We start from the raw sequence: 17,830 nt of genomic DNA, 5'->3' as shown, positions 1-17,830 counted from the left end.
CCACAATTTCTTTATCCATTCATCAGTTGATGGACATTTGGGCTCTTTCCATAATTTGGCTATTGTTGAAAGTGCTGCTATAAACATTGGGGTACAAGTGCCCCTATGCATCAGCACTCCTGTATCCCTTGGGAAAATTCCTATCAGTGCTTTTGGTGGGTCATAGGGTAGATCTATTTTTAATTTTTTGAGGACTCCACACTTTTCCAGAGAGGCTGCACCAGTTTGCATTCCCACCAACAATGCAAGAGGGTTCCCGTTTCTCCACATCCTTGCCAGCATCTATAGTCTCTGAATGAAACTAGACCACTTTCTTACACCATTCACAGAAATATACTCAAAATGGATAAAGGACCTGAATGTGAGACAGGAAACCATCAAAACCCTAGATGAGAAAGCAGGAAAAAAACCTCTCTGACCTCAGCCGCAGCAACTTCTTACTTGACACATCCCCAAAGGCAAGGGAATTAAAAAGCAAAAATGAACTATTGGGACCTCATGAAGATAAAAAGCTTACTCACTGCAAAGGAAACAATCAACAAAACTAAAGGCAACCAATGGAATGGGAAAAGATATTTGCAAATGACCTATCGGACAAAGGGCTAGTATCCAAAATCTATGAAGAACTTACCAAACCCAACACCCAAAAAACAAAGAATCCAGTGAAGAAATGGGCAGAAAACATGAATAGACGCTTCTCTAAAGAAGACATCCAGATGGCCAACAGGCACATGAAAAGATGCTCAATGTCACTCCTCATCAGGGAAATACAAACCAAAACCACACTCAGATACCACCTCACACCAGTCAAAGTGGCTAAGAGGAAGGAATTGTTAAGCAAAAAAGGAACATGGGGCACCTGGGTGGCTCAGTCAGTTAAGCTCAGGTCATGATCTCACAGTCCATGGATTCAAGCCTCACATCAGGCTCTGTGCTGACAGCTCAGAGCCTGGAGCCTCCTTCGGATTCTGTGTCTCCTTGTCTCTCTGCCTCTGCCCCACTCATGTTCAGTCTCTCTCTCTCTCCCTCTCTCTTTCAAAAATAAATAAACATTAAATTTTTTTAAAAGGAACCAGACCTGAAGATTTGTAAAATTCTTGGCCTATGTATATTGTAAAACAATGAGAAAGTGTGATTACAGAATATCGAGGATGTGGCTGGACAATCATTTGCTACAGAGGTTGTTGGTGTATGTATGGCTGATGGATCCATTCAGCCATATCAACAGAAGCCAGAAATAGAGATGGAGCTATCTAGGAAAGATGTAAGGATGACCCTCTTGTCGAATGGCTTGGACTCCCATGAATTGTACAGGAGGCCAACAGATTTTTAAAAATTTCATTCTAGCAGAAATGCTACTTGCTTGGACTGAAGGTGGCAGAGCTGAGACAAAATGAAGGAAAGATGTCAGACTTCTGAGATTCTACAGGATGTGTCAATAGAGCTTGTCACAGACTTTGAGTCTGGAGTTCTCTCTTGTCCAGCAAGAGAGCAGATGCAGAATTGAATACGAGAGAGGCTAATGTCTGGGAGGAGACAAGAGCCCCAAACTGGGGTTTTGTCTCTGTATTTATTGAGCTTTCAAGGTTTTACATTTGTGGTGAACATACAGAAGAAAACAAATAAGATAGTGACTATTAACTTGTGTGTGTAAGAAGCAAAGGGTTTTGGGGCGGGTGGGTGGTGAGTGGTGTTTGAAGTTGAGATTAAAGCACAATGATATATTGGCACCAGATGCCAGATGGACAGTTTCTCTGTGGGCGATACAGCCAAGTAGCTGTTATCTCTAAAGTTTAAGATTGCTAGAGCATGCTCCCTCAAGGTTAACAAGGCACCCTTTTCACTAGCTAATCTTGGGTGCTTTTGCCCCATAGCTTTCTACCTCTAATTTTTCTTGGACATTTTCATCCTGGGGAGGCGGCTTTTCACCCTAAGCCTTGTTTTGCTTGATGACTAACCTTGGGCACTTTTGCCCTGTGGCAGTTTTCTGCTGTAAGCCTTGTTAACCCATGGGTGCAGGCATACAGAATTCTTAAACTTATTTCCCACAAGAGCTATGGGGCTACAAACATGCATTACCCTTCAAAAAAAAAAAAAAAAGAGGAATGACCCTGAAGGTGGTTGAGAGGTCAGCAGGCCAGCATTACTACTGTGGGAACAGAGGGCATAGGCTCAGTGGATGAGGATGTCATGTCTTTTTCTTGGTTCTAGAGGAGTCAGGACCACTGCGCAGGGCTGAGGATGTGGGGCTGTCACCCAGGTGGACCTGAAAGGAGGCCCACCCTGGTAGACACAGAGAACAGAGAATTATTATTGTCTTAAAATCTAATTATTATTCTGAAGCCTTAAAATTTAATGTAATTGACCCTACAAGGTTTTGTACTTGTTTAGGAACCGTGACCCCTTTCTTCTTTTCAATTTCTCCCTTTTCAAATGAGATTGTCTGTCCTATGTCTGTCCTACATTGTATTTTGGAAGCAGATAACTTGCTACCTGGTTCCACAAGTTCACACTTGAAGAAGCACTTTACCTAGGATGAATAATATCTGGAGTATCATCTCTACCTGACTTAGATGATATTTAGATGAGATTTTGGGGGCGCCTGGGTGGCGCAGTCGGTTAAGCGTCCGACTTCAGCCAGGTCACGATCTCGCGGTCCGTGAGTTCGAGCCCCGCGTCGGGCTCTGGGCTGATGGCTCGGAGCCTGGAGCCTGTTTCCGATTCTGTGTCTCCCTCTCTCTCTCTGCCCCTCCCCCGTTCATGCTCTGTCTCTCTCTGTCCCAAAAATAAATAGATGAGATTTTGGACTCAGAACTGATGCTGAAATGAAAAAAAAATTGGACGTTGGGTCTCCTGGGATGAGGCTAATATATTTTGCATGCAGAAGGACCTGAATCTGGGTGAGGGCAGAAAGTTATGGGCTGAATTGTGCCACCACCTCCCCCCATTTATACTGAAATTCTAATCCCTAGTACCACAGAATATGACTATATTTGGGAAAAGTGTATTTAAACAGGAAAATGTTTAATTTTAGGTCAAATGTTTTGGAAAATGTTTAGTTAAGATTAAATGAAATTATTAGGGTGGGCCCTAATCCAATACCACTAGTATCCTTATAAGAAGAGATTAGCATTCAGACATACACAGAGGGACAACTTTGTGGCGATGCAGGGTGAAGTCAGCCACTTACAGGCCAAGGAGAACAGCCTCAGAAGAAACAAATCCTTCTGACACCTTGATCTCAGATTCTAGCCTCCAGAACTTTGAGAAGATAAATGTTTAAGCCACCAAGTCTGCAGTACTTTGATTTCATTCCTGGTACTGGTTGGGGAAGGGGAGCAGCAGCCACTGCCAAATCTCCCACAGCCCTCATTTCTAGGGAACAAAAGCCTTAATCTGCAGAGACAAAAGCAAGAAAAGCTGTCATCTTAGGGCACTGGTGAAAACCTGCTTCCTGGAAACAGAAGCAGGAAAAAAAACTACAAAACAAACCACTAGTCTTGGGAGAAGAGTAAGAAACTATGCGGGGCCTGGAACTACAGCTCAGGGAGAAACAGGAGCACATGCAAACGTCAGCCCCTCAGACCCAAGCACATGGTGACTAAGACCAAGGCTCAACCAGAACATCAGGGAATGCATTCCTTCCCTCACCATCAGGCTAACCAGTGTAGAGAATAGATAACATGCAGTAGAGCTAGCAGTGCTGAGAAGAACAGACTCTCTCTGGGGTACAATGCAAAGGGAAGAACCAAAGCCAAGGGGAGCTCAGACATAGAGATGGTACTAGAGGAATTTGAAGCCTATGATGCAAGGAGGATAAACTTAGCAATAACAAACTTCAAATTTAACCCAATTCCCTACTAAATTAACACAAAAACCCACATTAAAAGCCTAGCAGGGGGCACCTGGGTGGCTCAGGCGGACTCTTGATTTTGGCACAGGTCATGATATCATGGCTCATCAGTTCAAGCCCTGTGTTCGGCTCTGTGCTGACAGTGCACAGCCTGCTTGGGATTCTCTCTCTCCTTCTCTCTCTGCCCCTCCTCCATGCATTCTCACTCTCTTTCTCTCTCTCTCCCTCTCTCTCAAAATAAATAAATAAACTTAAAATAAAAAGCCTAGCAGAAAGACATGCTTATGTCGAAGACAATATCTATGTCCCACACAAGATGTTCCATTTTCATTAAAAAACTATGAGTCATACGAAAAGGCAAGGAAAAAAACATACTTTGAAGAGACAAAGCAATAATCAAGAACAGTCTCAGATAGGACACAGATGTTGTAATTAAACAGTGAATTTAAAATAGGCATTTATCCACGGGAGATGGGTGTGCTGGTTCGAAGGGACACATACACCCCCATGTTTATAGCAGCACAATCAACAATAGCCAAAGTATGGAAAGAGCCCAAATGTCCATCAATGGAAGAATGGATAAAGAAAATGTGGTATATATATATATATATATATATATATATATATATATATATATAATGGAGTATTACTCGGCAATCAAAAAGAATGAAATCTTGCCATTTGCAACTATGTGGATGGAACTGGAGGGTATTAGGCTAAGTGAAATTAGTCAGAGAAAGACAAAAATCATATGACTTCACTCATATGAGGACTTTAGGAGACAAAACAGATGAACATAAGGGAAGGGAAACAAAAATAATATAAAAACAGGGAGGGGGGCAAAACAGAAGAGACTCATAAATATGGAGAACAAACTGAGGGTTACTGAAGGGGTTGTGGGAGGGGGGGATGGGCTAAATGGGTAAGAGGCACTAAGGAATCTACTCCTGAAATCAATTTTGCACTATATGGTAACTAATTTGGATATAAATTTAAACACATTTTAAAAATGTTAAAAAAAATAAAATAATGATGGTTAATATGATAAAGGTTGCAATAGAAACAGGTAGATACCATGCAAAATAATATGGGTAATTTTAGCTGAGAGATGGAAGCTATAGGAATGGAATTGAAAAACTAGAAATCAAAAACATAGTAACAGAAATGAGGAAGTCCTTCAGTGAGCTCACTGGTGAAGTCAACAAAGGAGAGGAATGAATCAGTGTACTTAAAGAGAAGCTAATAGAAATCAACCAAACTGAACTTAAAAATAAAGAGAAAAAGAGTAGGGGGAAAAACAGCATCCAAGCAGTTTGAGACAATATTAAATGATCTAATGTACACATAATTGGACCTGCAGAAGAAGAAAGAGAGAAGAGAGGAAATATTTGAATAAGTAATGGTTGACAATTTTCTAAAATTAATTACAGACACCAAACCACAGATCCATTCTGTGAGAATATCAAGCAGGATAAACTCTAAGAAGCAAACCACACCTAAGTATATTATACTCAAGCTTCTAAAAGCTACAGACAATGAGAAAATTCTGAAGGCAGTCAGAGAATAAAAGACAAATTACCTGCAAAAGCCACAGATAAGAATTAATATCAGAAACCATGAAAAAAAAAACAAAAACAAAACAAACAAACAAAAAAAACCCACAATAGAATGTCATCTTTAAAATGAGTATTTAGGAATATATTATTGTAAGATATTATTACTACATGTGAAGCAGTTCACTATTTGAAAGTACTTTCAGATTAATTTAACATGTATATTTCAAATCCTTGGGCAACAGCTAAAACTTAAAACCTGAGAAAAGAAATTAGTCCATAGAGGAGATAAAATTTAATCATAAAAACTGCTCAATTAACTGAAGGGGGATAAAAAAGGAACATAACAAATGGGACAAATAGAAAAGAATTAGCAAGATGATAGATTTTAATCCAACTATATCAATAATCACTTTAAACGTGAATTATCTAACCATATCAGTTAAGAGACAAAAACTGTCAGGTTGAATGTTTAAAAATGTAATACAGAGGCGCCTGGGTGGCTCAGTCGGTTAAGCATCCAACTTCGGCTCAGGTCATGATCTCACAGTTCGTGAGTTCGAGCCCCGCGTCAGGCTCTGTGCTGACAGCTCGGAGCCTGGAGCCTGCTTCACATTCTGTGTCTCCCTCTCTCTCTGCCCCTTCCCTGCTCATGCTCTGTCTCTCTCTGTCTCAAAAATAAATAAACATTTAAAAAAAATTGTTTAATGTAATACATAATTATATGCTATCTACAAGAAATCCACTTTAAATACAAATACTTAAAAAAAGGTAAAAAGTAAAAAGATAAAGAAAGATACAGGATGCAAACACTAACCAAAAGAAAGGTAGAATAGCTATATTTATATCAGCCAAAGCAGACTTCAAAACAAGGAACAGAGGGACGCCTGGGTGGCTCAGTCAGTTAAGACTCCAACTCTTGATTTCAGTTCAGGTCATGATCTCATTATTTATGAGATTGAGGCCTGTGTCAAGCTTTGCACTGACAGCATGGAGTCTGCTTGGGGTTCTCTCTGTCCCCCTCTCACTCTGCCCCTCCCCCACTCACTCTCTCTCAAAATAAATAAATAAACATTTTTTTAAAAACAACATTAAAGGGGGAAGATGGCGGCGTAGGAGGACGCTGGGCTCACCGCGCGTCCTGCTAATCACTTAGATTCCACCTACACCTGCCTAAAGAACCCAGAAAACCGCCAGAGGATTAGCAGAACGGAGTCTCCGGAGCCAAGCGCAGACGAGAGGCCCACGGAAGAGGGTAGGAAGGGCGGCGAGGCGGTGCGCGCTCCACGGACCGGCGGGAGGGAGCCAGGGCGGAGGGGCGGCTCGCCGGCCAAGCGGAGCCCCCGAGTCAGGCTGGCAAAAGCGGAGGGGCCGGACGGACTGTGTTCCGACAGCAAGCGCGACTTAGCGTCTGGGAGGTCATAAGTGAACAGCTCTGCTCAGAAAGCGGGAAGGCTGGAGGACAAAGGGAGGGAGAGCTGCTGAGCCCTTGGACGGACGGCAGAGCTCAGCTTGGCGGGGAACAAAGGCGCTCGCCAGCGCCATCTCCCCCGCCCATCCCCCAGCCAAAATCCCAAAGAGAACCAGTTCCTGCCAGGGAACTTGCTCGCTCCGCGCAAACACCCAACTCTGTGCTTCTGCGGAGCCAAACCTCCGGCAGCGGATCTGACTCCCTCCCGCTGCCACAGGGCCCCTCCTGAAGTGGATCACCTAAGGAGAAGCGAGCTAAGCCTGCCCCTCCCGCCCCCGTGCACCTTGCCTACCCACCCCAGCTAATACGCCAGATCCCCAGCACCACAAGCCTGGCAGTGTGCAAGTAGCCCAGACGGGCCACGCCACCCCACAGTGAATCCCGCCCCTAGGAGAGGGGAAGAGAAGGCACTCACCAGTCTGGCTGTGGCCCCAGCGGTGGGCTGGGGGCAGACATCAGGTCGGACTGCGGCCCCGCCCACCAACTCCAGTTATACACCACAGCACAGGGGAAGTGCCCTGCAGGTCCTCACCACTCCAGGGACTATCCAAAATGACCAAACGGAAGAATTCCCCTCAGAAGAATCTCCAGGAAATAACAACAGCTAATGAACTGATCAAAAAGGATTTAAATAATATAACAGAAAGTGAATTTAGAATAATAGTCATAAAATTAATCGCTGGGCTTGAAAACAGTATACAGGACAGCAGAGAATCTCTTGCTACAGAGATCAAGGGACTAAGGAACAGTCACGAGGAGCTGAAAAACGCTTTAAACGAAATGCAAAACAAAATGGAAACCACCACGGCTCGGATTGAAGAGGCAGAGGAGAGAATAGGTGAGCTAGAAGATAAAGTTATGGAGAAAGAGGAAGCTGAAAGAAAGAGAGATAAAAAAATCCAGGAGTATGAGGGGAAAATTAGAGAACTAAGTGATACACTAAAAAGAAATAATATACGCATAATTGGTATCCCAGAGGAGGAAGAGAGAGGGAAAGGTGCTGAAGGGGTACTTGAAGAAATTATAGCTGAGAACTTCCCTGAACTGGGGAAGGAAAAAGGCATTGAAATCCAAGAGGCACAGAGAACTCCCTTCAGACGTAACTTGAATCGATCTTCTGCACGACATATCATAGTGAAACTGGCAAAATACAAAGATAAAGAGAAAATTCTGAAAGCAGCAAGGGATAAACGTGCCCTCACATATAAAGGGAGACCTATAAGACTCGTGACTGATCTCTCCTTTGAAACTTGGCAGGCCAGAAAGGCTTGGCACGATATCTTCAGTGTGCTAAACAGAAAAAATATGCAGCCGAGAATCCTTTATCCAGCAAGTCTGTCATTTAGAATAGAAGGAGAGATAAAGGTCTTCCCAAACAAACAAAAACTGAAGGAATTTGTCACCACGAAACCAGCCCTACAAGAGATCCTAAGGGGGATCCTGTGAGACAAAGTACCAGACACATCACTACAAGCATAAAACATACAGACATCACAATGACTCTAAACCCGTATCTTTCTATAATAACACTGAATGTAAATGGATTAAATGCGCCAACCAAAAGACATAGGGTATCAGAATGGATAAAAAAACAAGACCCATCTATTTGCTGTCTACAAGAGACTCATTTGAGATCTGAGGACACCTTTAGATTGAGAGTGAGGGGATGGAGAACTATTTATCATGCTACTGGAAGCCAAAAGAAAGCTGGAGTAGCCATACTTATATCAGACAAACTAGACTTTGAATTAAAGGCTGTAACAAGAGATGAAGAAGGGCATTATATAATAATTACAGGGTCTATCCATCAGGAAGAGCTAACAATTATAAATGTCTATGCGCCAAATACCGGAGCCCCCAGATATATAAAACAGTTACTCATAAACATAAGCAACCTTATTGATAAGAATGTGGTCATTGCAGGGGACTTTAACACCCCACTTACAGAAATGGATAGATCATCTAGACACACAGTCAATAAAGAAACAAGGGCCCTGAATGATACATTGGATCAGATGGACTTGACAGATATATTTAGAACTCTGCATCCCAAAGCAACAGAATATACTTTCTTCTCGAGTGCACATGGAACATTCTCCAAGATAGATCATATACTGGGTCACAAAACAGCCCTTCATAAGTTTCCAAGAATTGAAATTATACCATGCATACTTTCAGACCACAATGCTATGAAGCTTGAAATCAACCACAGGAAAAAGTCTGGAAAACCTCCAAAAGCATGGAGGTTAAAGAACACCCTACTAACGAATGAGTGGGTCAACCAGGCAATTAGAGAAGAAATTAAAAAATATATGGAAACAAACGAAAATGAAAATACAACAATCCAAACTCTTTGGGACGCAGCGAAGGCAGTCCTGAGAGGAAAATACATTGCAATCCAGGCCTATCTCAAGAAACAAGAAAAATCCCAAATACAAAATCTAACAGCACACCTAAAGGAAATAGAAACAGAACAGCAAAGGCAGCCTAAACCCAGCAGAAGAAGAGAAATCATAAAGATCAGAGCAGAAATAAACAATATAGAATCTAAAAAAACTGTAGAGCAGATCAACGAAACCAAGAGTTGGTTTTTTGAAAAAATAAACAAAATTGACAAACCTCTAGCCAGGCTTCTCAAAAAGAAAAGGGAGATGACCCAAATAGATAAAATCATGAATGAAAATGGAATTATTACAACCAATCCCTCAGAGATACAAACAATTATCAGGGAATACTATGAAAAATTATATGCCAACAAATTGGACAACCTTGAAGAAATGGACAAATTCCTAAACACCCACACTCTTCCAAAACTCAATCAGGAGGAAATAGAAAGCTTGAACACACCCATAACCAGTGAAGAAATTGAATCGGTTATCAAAAATCTCCCAACAAATAAGAGTCCAGGACCAGATGGCTTCCCAGGGGAGTTCTACCAGACGTTTAAAGCAGAGATAATACCTATGCTTCTCAAGCTATTCCAAGAAATAGAAAGGGAAGGAAAACTTCCAGACTCATTCTATGAAGCCAGTATTACTTTGATTTCTAAACCAGACAGAGACCCAGTAAAAAAAGAGAACTACAGGCCAATATCCCTGATGAATATGGATGCAAAAATTCTCAATAAGATACTAGCAAATCGAATTCAACAGCATATAAAAAGAATTATTCACCATGATCAAGTGGGATTCATTCCTGGGATGCAGGGCTGGTTCAACATTCGCAAATCGATCAACGTGATACATCACATTAACAAAAAAAAAGAGAAGAACCATATGATCCTGTCAATCGATGCAGAAAAGGCCTTTGACAAAATCCAGCACCCTTTCTTAATAAAAACCCTTGAGAAAGTCGGGATAGAAGGAACATACTTAAAGATCATAAAAGCCATTTATGAAAAGCCCACAGCTAACATCATCCTCAATGGGGAAAAACTGAGAGCTTTTTCCCTGAGATCAGGAACACGACAGGGATGCCCACTCTCACCGCTGTTGTTTAATATAGTGCTGGAAGTTCTAGCATCAGCAATCAGACAACAAAAGGAAATCAAAGGCATCAAAATTGGCAAAGATGAAGTCAAGCTTTCGCTTTTTGCAGATGACATGATATTATACATGGAAAATCCGATAGACTCCACCAAAAGTCTGCTAGAACTGATACATGAATTCAGCAAAGTTGCAGGATACAAAATCAATGTACAGAAATCAGTTGCATTCTTATACACTAACAATGAAGCAACAGAAAGACAAATAAAGAAACTGATCCCATTCACAATTGCACCAAGAGGCATAAAATACCTAGGAAGAAACTTAACCAAAGATGTAAAAGATCTGTATGCTGAAAACTATAGAAAGCTTATGCAGGTAATTGAAGAAGATATAAAGAAATGGAAAGACATTCCCTGCTCATGGATTGGAAGAATAAATATTGTCAAAATGTCAATACTACCCAAAGCTATCTACACATTCAATGCAATCCCAATCAAAATTGCATCAGCATTCTTTTTGAAACTAGAACAAGCAATCCTAAAATTCATATGGAACCACAAAAGGCCCCGAATAGCCAAAGTAATTTTGAAGAAGAAGACCAAAGCAGGAGGCATCACAATCCCAGACTTTAGCCTCTACTACAAAGCTGTCATCATCAAGACAGCATGGTATTGGCATAAAAACAGACACATAGACCAATGGAATCGAATAGAAACCCCAGAACTAGACCCACAAACGTATGGCCAACTCATTTTTGACAAAGCAGGAAAGAACATCCAATGGAAAAAAGACAGTCTCTTTAACAAATGGTGCTGGGAGAACTGGACAGCAACATGCAGAAGGTTGAAACTAGACCACTTTCTCACACCATTCACAAAAATAAACTCAAAATGGATAAAGGACCTGAATGTGAGACAGGAAACCATCAAAACCTTAGAGGAGAAAGCAGGAAAAGACCTCTCTGACCTCAGCCGTAGCAATCTCTTACTCGGCACATCCCCAAAGGCAAGGGAATTAAAAGCAAAAGTGAATTACTGGGACCTTATGAAGATAAAAAGCTTCTGCACAGCAAAGGAAACAACCAACAAAACTAAAAGGCAATTAACGGAATGGGAAAAGATATTTGCAAATGACACATCGGACAAAGGGCTAGTATCCAAAATCTATAAAGAGCTCATCAAACTCCACACCCGAAAAACAAATAACCCAGTGAAGAAATGGGCAGAAAACATGAATAGACACTTCTCTAAAGAAGACATCCGGATGGCCAACAGGCACATGAAAAGATGTTCAACGTCGCTCCTCATCAGGGAAATACAAATCAAAACCACACTCAGATACCACCTCACGCCAGTCAGAGTGGCCAAAATGAAGAAATCAGGAGACTATAGATGCTGGAGAGGATGTGGAGAGACGGGAACCCTCTTGCACTGTTGGTGGGAATGCAAATTGGTGCAGCCGCTCTGGAAAGCAGTGTGGAGGTTCCTCAGAAAATTAAAAATAGACCTACCCTATGACCCAGCAATAGCACTGCTAGGAATTTATCCAAGGGATACAGGAGTACTGATGCATAGGGGCACTTGTACCCCAATGTTTATAGCAGCACTCTCAACAATCGCCAAATTATGGAAAGAGCCTAAATGTCCATCAACTGATGAATGGATAAAGAAATTGTGGTTTATATACACAATGGAATACTACGTGGCAATGAGAAAGAATGAAATATGGCCTTTTGTAGCAACGTGGATGGAACTGGAGAGTGTGATGCTAAGTGAAATAAGCCATACAGAGAAAGACAGATACCATATGGTTTCACTCTTATGTGGATCCTGAGAAACGTAACAGAAACCCATGGGGGAGGGGAAGGGAAAAAAAAAAAAAAAGAGGTTAGAGTGGGAGAGAGCCAAAGCATAAGAGACTGTTAAAAACTGAGAACAAACTGAGGGTTGATGGGGGGTGGGAGGGAGGGCAGGGTGGGTGATGGGTATTGAGGAGGGCACCTTTTGGGATGAGCACTGGGTGTTGTATGGAAACCAATTTGACAGTAAATTTCATATATTAAAAAATAAATAAATAAATAAATAAATAAATAAATAAAAAGCTGGAGGGAAGAAAAAATAAAGATAATAGTTAACTAAAAAAAAAAATAAAATAAAATATAATATAATATTCCAAACTAAAAAAAAAATAAAAATAAAAAAAATAAAAAAAAAAATAAAAACAACATTAAAGGAATTCACCCAAGAGATACACAAGTGCTGATGCATAGGGGCACTTGCACCCCAATGTTTACAGCAGAACTTTCAACAATAGCCAAATTATGGAAAGAGCCTAAATGTCCATCAACTGACAATGGATAAAGAAGATGTGGTTTATATATACAATGGAATACTCCTTGGCAATGAGAAAGAATGAAATCAGGCCATTTGCAGCAATGTGGATGGAACTGGAGGGTATTATGCTAAGTGAATCAGGCAGAGAAAGACAGATACCATATGTTTTCACTCCTATGTGGATCCTGAGAAACTTAACAGAGAACCATGGGAGAGGTCAAGGGGGGGAAAATGTTACAGAGAGGGAGGGAGGCAAACCATAAGAGACTCTTAAATACTGAGAATAAACTGAGGGCTGATGGAGGGTGGGAGGGAGGGGAAAGTGGGTAATGGGCATTGAGGAGGGCACCTGTTGGGATGAGCACTGGGTGTTGTATGGAAACCAATTTGACAATAAAATATAAATAAATAAATAAATAAATAAATAAATAAATAAATTTACCAAAAAAAAAAAAAAAAAACAAGGAAGGCGTGCACCTGGGTGGCTCAGTTGGTAAGCAGCCGTCTTCGGCTCAGGTCATGATCTCACAGTTTGTGAGTTCGAACCCCAATTTGGACTCTCTGCTGTCAGCACAGAGCCCTCTTCAGATCATCTGTCCCCTCTCTCTCTACCCCTCCCCTGCTTGTGCTCTCTCGGTTTCTCTCTCCTAAAAATATACATTTTTTAAAAACTAAAGGTAGCCATTAAATAATAATAAAGGGGTGAATTCTCCAAGAAAATATAATTCTAAATGTGCATACACCTAAAAACAGAGCTTCAAAATATAGAAGACAAAAATGGATAGATCTGAAAGGGCGAATAAACAAATCTACAATAATATTTAGAGATATCAACACTCTTCTCTTAATAGTTAATAAAAAAGTGGGTAGAAAATCAGTAAGAATAGCAATTACCTGAACAGTAAAATCAATCAACTTGAGTCAATGGAAATTTACAAACAAATGCAAAATACACATTCTTCTCAAATATACATGGAACATTCACCAAAATGACCATATTATGAGCCATAAAACAAACTTTAAGAAACGTAAAAAGAACAGAAATCATATAAAGTATACTCTCAGATTTTAACAGTATTAAAGTAGAAATCAATAACAGAACAATACCTGGAAAATCCTCCAGGATTCAAAAATTAAGCAACATACTTCTGATACATACAATAAAGATTAAGCCTCAGGGGAAATTTTTAAATGTTTTGAAAATTTTTTGAAACATTTTTGAATATGAAAATACAGCATATCAAAATTGGTGGGATATAGCAAAAATAGTGCATTCAGGGAAATTTATAGCCATAAGTGCTCATATTGGAAAAGAAAAAAGTCTCAAATCAGCAATCTAAGCTTCCACTAAACAAACAAACAAACAAACAACACCTAGAAACAGTAAAGCCAATTCAGTCCAAAGGATGCAAAACAGAAAATTTGAAAGATGAGAGAAATCAATGAACCAGAAAACAGGAAAAAATGAAGCGAAAATTAAAAAAGCCAAAAAACTAGTTCTCTGAAGAGACTAATAAAACTGGTAAACTTCTAGTTACACGAACCGAGATAAAAAGATGAAAAGAGAAGACACAAAGTTACTAATATGGGGAATGAAAGAAGGGCCACCACTACCAACAACAAAGACATACAAGGATATCAACAGAATATCACAAACAATTCTGTGACCATTAATTCATAAACTTAGATGAAATAGAATAGAATAAATCCTTGAAAGACATAAACTACTAAAACTCGCTCAAGAAGAAATAATCTAAATGGTGCTACATCTATTAAAGAAAAGAAATTTCTAGTTAAAAGTCTTTTAAAAAAGAAAACTTCAGAGGCGCCTGGGTGGCTCAGTTGGTTAAGCATCTGACTTTGGTGTAGGTCATGATCTTACTGTTTCGTGGGTTCAAGCCCCGCATCCAGCTCTGTGCTGACATCTCAGAGCCTGGAGCCTGCTTCAAATTCTGTGTATTCCTCTCTTTCTTCCCATCCTGACTCATTCTCTCTCTCTCTCGCTCTCTCTCACTCTCTCAGGTAAATAAACATTTAAAAAGTTAAAAAAAAAAAAAAAAAAAAGGAAACTTCTGGTCCAGACGGTTTCACTGGTGGATTTTACCAAACATTAAATAAGAAATGCCATCAATTCTGTACAATTTCTTCCAGAAAATAGGAAAGGAACCCATTACTCTGATTCTAAAATAAAGACATTTCAATAAAAGAAAACCAAAGACCAATATTCCTCGTGAACATGGAAGCAAAACTTCTCAATAAGACATGAACGATGGGGCGCCTGGGTGGCTCAGTCGGTTGAGCGTCCGACTTCAGCTCAGGTCACGATCTCACGGTCTGTGAGTTCGAGCCCCGCGTCGGGCTCTGGGCTGATGGCTCAGAGCCTGGAGGCTGCTTCCGATTCTGTGTCTCACTCTCTCTCTGCCCCTCCCCCGTTCATGCTCTGTCTCTCTCTGTCTCAAAAATAAATAAATGCTAAAAAAAAAAAAAAAAGACATGAACGAATTGAATCCAGCAGTATATAAATAAAATGATTATACAGGGGCACCTGGGTGGCTCAGTCGGTTAAGCGGCCGACTTCAGCTCAGGTCATGATCTCACCGTCAGTGAGTTCGAGCCCCGCGTCGGGCTCTGTGCTGACAGCTCGGAGCCTGGAGCCTGTTTCAGATTCTGTGTCTCCCTCTCTTTGACCCTCCCCCATTCATGCTCTGTCTCTCTCTGTCTCAAAAATAAATAAACGTTAAAAAAAATTTTTTTTTAATGATAATACAATTGAGTAGGATTATTCCCAGGAATACAAGACTGAATCAAACTTTAAAATTAATGTTAGCTAGGGGCGCCTGGGTGGCGCAGTCGGTTAAGCGTCCGACTTCAGCCAGGTCACGATCTCGCGGTCCGTGAGTTCGAGCCCCGCGTCAGGCTCTGGGCTGATGGCTCAGAGCCTGGAGCCTGTTTCCGATTCTGTGTCTCCCTCTCTCTCTGCCCCTCCCCCGTTCATGCTCTGTCTCTCTCTGTCCCAAAAATAAATAAAAAACGTTGAAAAAAAATTAAAAAAAAAATGTTAGCCATATTAGTTACAAAGAAGGACATATGAGAAAAACTGCATGAACTTTGGCTTTGTCTATGACCTTAGACATAGGATACAAGAGCATGATCCACTTGGCTATCAAAAGGAATCAGGTACTGATTCATGCTACAGTACAGATGAAAATTAAAAACATCAAGCAAGAAGCCAGATGCAAAAGACTAGTAACTGTATGATTCCATTTATATTATATGTCTAGGAAAGACAAATTTATAGAGATGGAAAGCAGACCAGTGTTTGCCTAGGGCTGGAGATGGCAACAGGGGATTTACCATAAATGAAGATGAGAAAATTCTTTAGATTGTGGGAATGGTTATAAAAATCTATATTGAATTGTATATTTATAATGGGTGAATTTAATGGTGTATAAATTATATTTCAACAAAGCTACTTTTAAAAAAAGTGACAAGAGAAAAAGAACCAACAGCAAAAAAGAGACTTATTACAGCCATTAAAAACTAGATAACCATAGATCCAGCTCTGGCAGAGTCCCTTCTTTTTACTAGGTCAAAAGCTGTGTAGAAATTAGTGAGAAGAGGAAAAAAGATCAATTTGTTCTTTAATTAAAACTTGTGTAGGAGGGTATAGGGCACTGGAGGAAGCACCATGGGGCCAAGTGCCATACTCTGCAGGACTGAAGAAGGATTTCCTGTATAAGCGAGAAGAGCAGAGAGGGCTGGGCCTGGAAAGGAAGATTGCATCAGGTCACACCAGGCTTTGCAGGCTATGGCATGGGTTTTGGATTATGCTGGGAACAAAAGGAGACCCAGGAAAGTGTGTTAAGCAGAGGAAACTATAATCACGTTTGGTCTGTAAGAGCTCGATCCAAGTGTTATGTGGAGAAAGGATATAATCCTCAAAGGCATGGACTATGGTTTGTCCATCCTTGAAACTATTACAGGGGACCACCCACTGAGAGGAAACTGGAGCTACTCAATCCATGGTTGTTAATGAATTCATGTACAATAGTCATTCATTCCCATAATTTGCAGAGTCTGGCTGAAAAAGGCTGACTCTGACAAAGCTATGTATGAGCCCTCTGTCAGCAATGTATTTAGCCCATTTCTGAGGTCTGTCTTTGGAGAAGAAAAAGAACATCATCTCCCTCTGACTTATGTCACATAATCCCCTCTTCCTCCCTCTGATCATCTCCATAAGGTGCTTCACTAACAGTGGTGATAGAAGCAGGACTTACTCCTCATTCCCCATGACAAAAGGCATAAGCTCCCCAAATTGCTTTGGAACCCAACTGAGGCTCTGGGGAGATGGGGAGCAGGGAAGCAGAAGTCTTTTTGCCAAGCCTGCTGTTCTCACTCAGTACCAGGTGCACAGGCTAAGGAGATTTGGGCAGGCAAAGGAGCAAAGACTCTTCATCTTTAAGACAGCCTTACCTGCACCTGGGAAAGCTGCTTGAAATCATTCATCTGAAATGTGTTCATATTGATGGTGGCCAGAACTATAGAGAGAAGAGACAGGTGCTGAATGAGGTACTGTGACAGTGCCACCAGGGAATGGTTGGAGGCCCACACCTTGTACACAGAAGGAATTTGAGCCAAGTAACAAGGATGAGACACTACTTTTATTCCACTTTGCAAAGTACAAAAGGCTGCCACATATGTCCTGATATCACTGGACACTTGTAAGGACAATGCAAGATAAGAAGGGTAGGTAAGGGGTGCCTGGGTGGCTCAGTCAGTTAAGCGTCCAACTTTAGTTCAGGTCATGATCTCACAGTTTGTGGATTTGAGCCCCAACTTGGGATCCATGCTGACAGTGCAGAGCCTGCTTAGGAGTCTCTGATTGTCCCTCTCCCACCTGCACTTTCTCTCTCAAAATAAATAAATACACTTAATTTTTTTTAAAGGCAGTTAAAATTAACCATATTTTTTGTAGAAAACTAGAACAGGACAAGATCATATAACTTGATTAGACCTAGGAACTGAACACAGGTTTGCTGACCCAAGTTCAGCACACTTCCCAGTGTACTATAATAATGTGGAGAAGAGGGGCTCAGTTGGTTAAGTGTGAAACTCTTGATTTGGGCTCAGGT

General features: G+C 40.9%; 1 protein-coding gene across 1 annotated transcript in view; it reads right to left on the bottom strand.

The window, feature by feature from the left end:
- Window positions 1-17,830, bottom strand: part of LOC131487090 (beta-galactosidase-1-like protein 3) — a 72,565-nt gene that overhangs the window by 34,620 nt on the left and 20,115 nt on the right. The window contains 1 exon segment of the mRNA XM_058687377.1: window positions 17,172-17,236. Within this exon segment, the coding sequence (XP_058543360.1) occupies window positions 17,172-17,236 (65 nt within the window).

The sequence above is a fragment of the Neofelis nebulosa genome, chromosome 10 (genome assembly GCF_028018385.1).
Source record: "Neofelis nebulosa isolate mNeoNeb1 chromosome 10, mNeoNeb1.pri, whole genome shotgun sequence".
Classification (NCBI taxonomy): domain Eukaryota; kingdom Metazoa; phylum Chordata; class Mammalia; order Carnivora; family Felidae; genus Neofelis; species Neofelis nebulosa.
The sequence above is the reverse complement of the archived record's forward strand: the minus strand, read 5'-3'. Positions and strand labels throughout refer to the sequence as shown.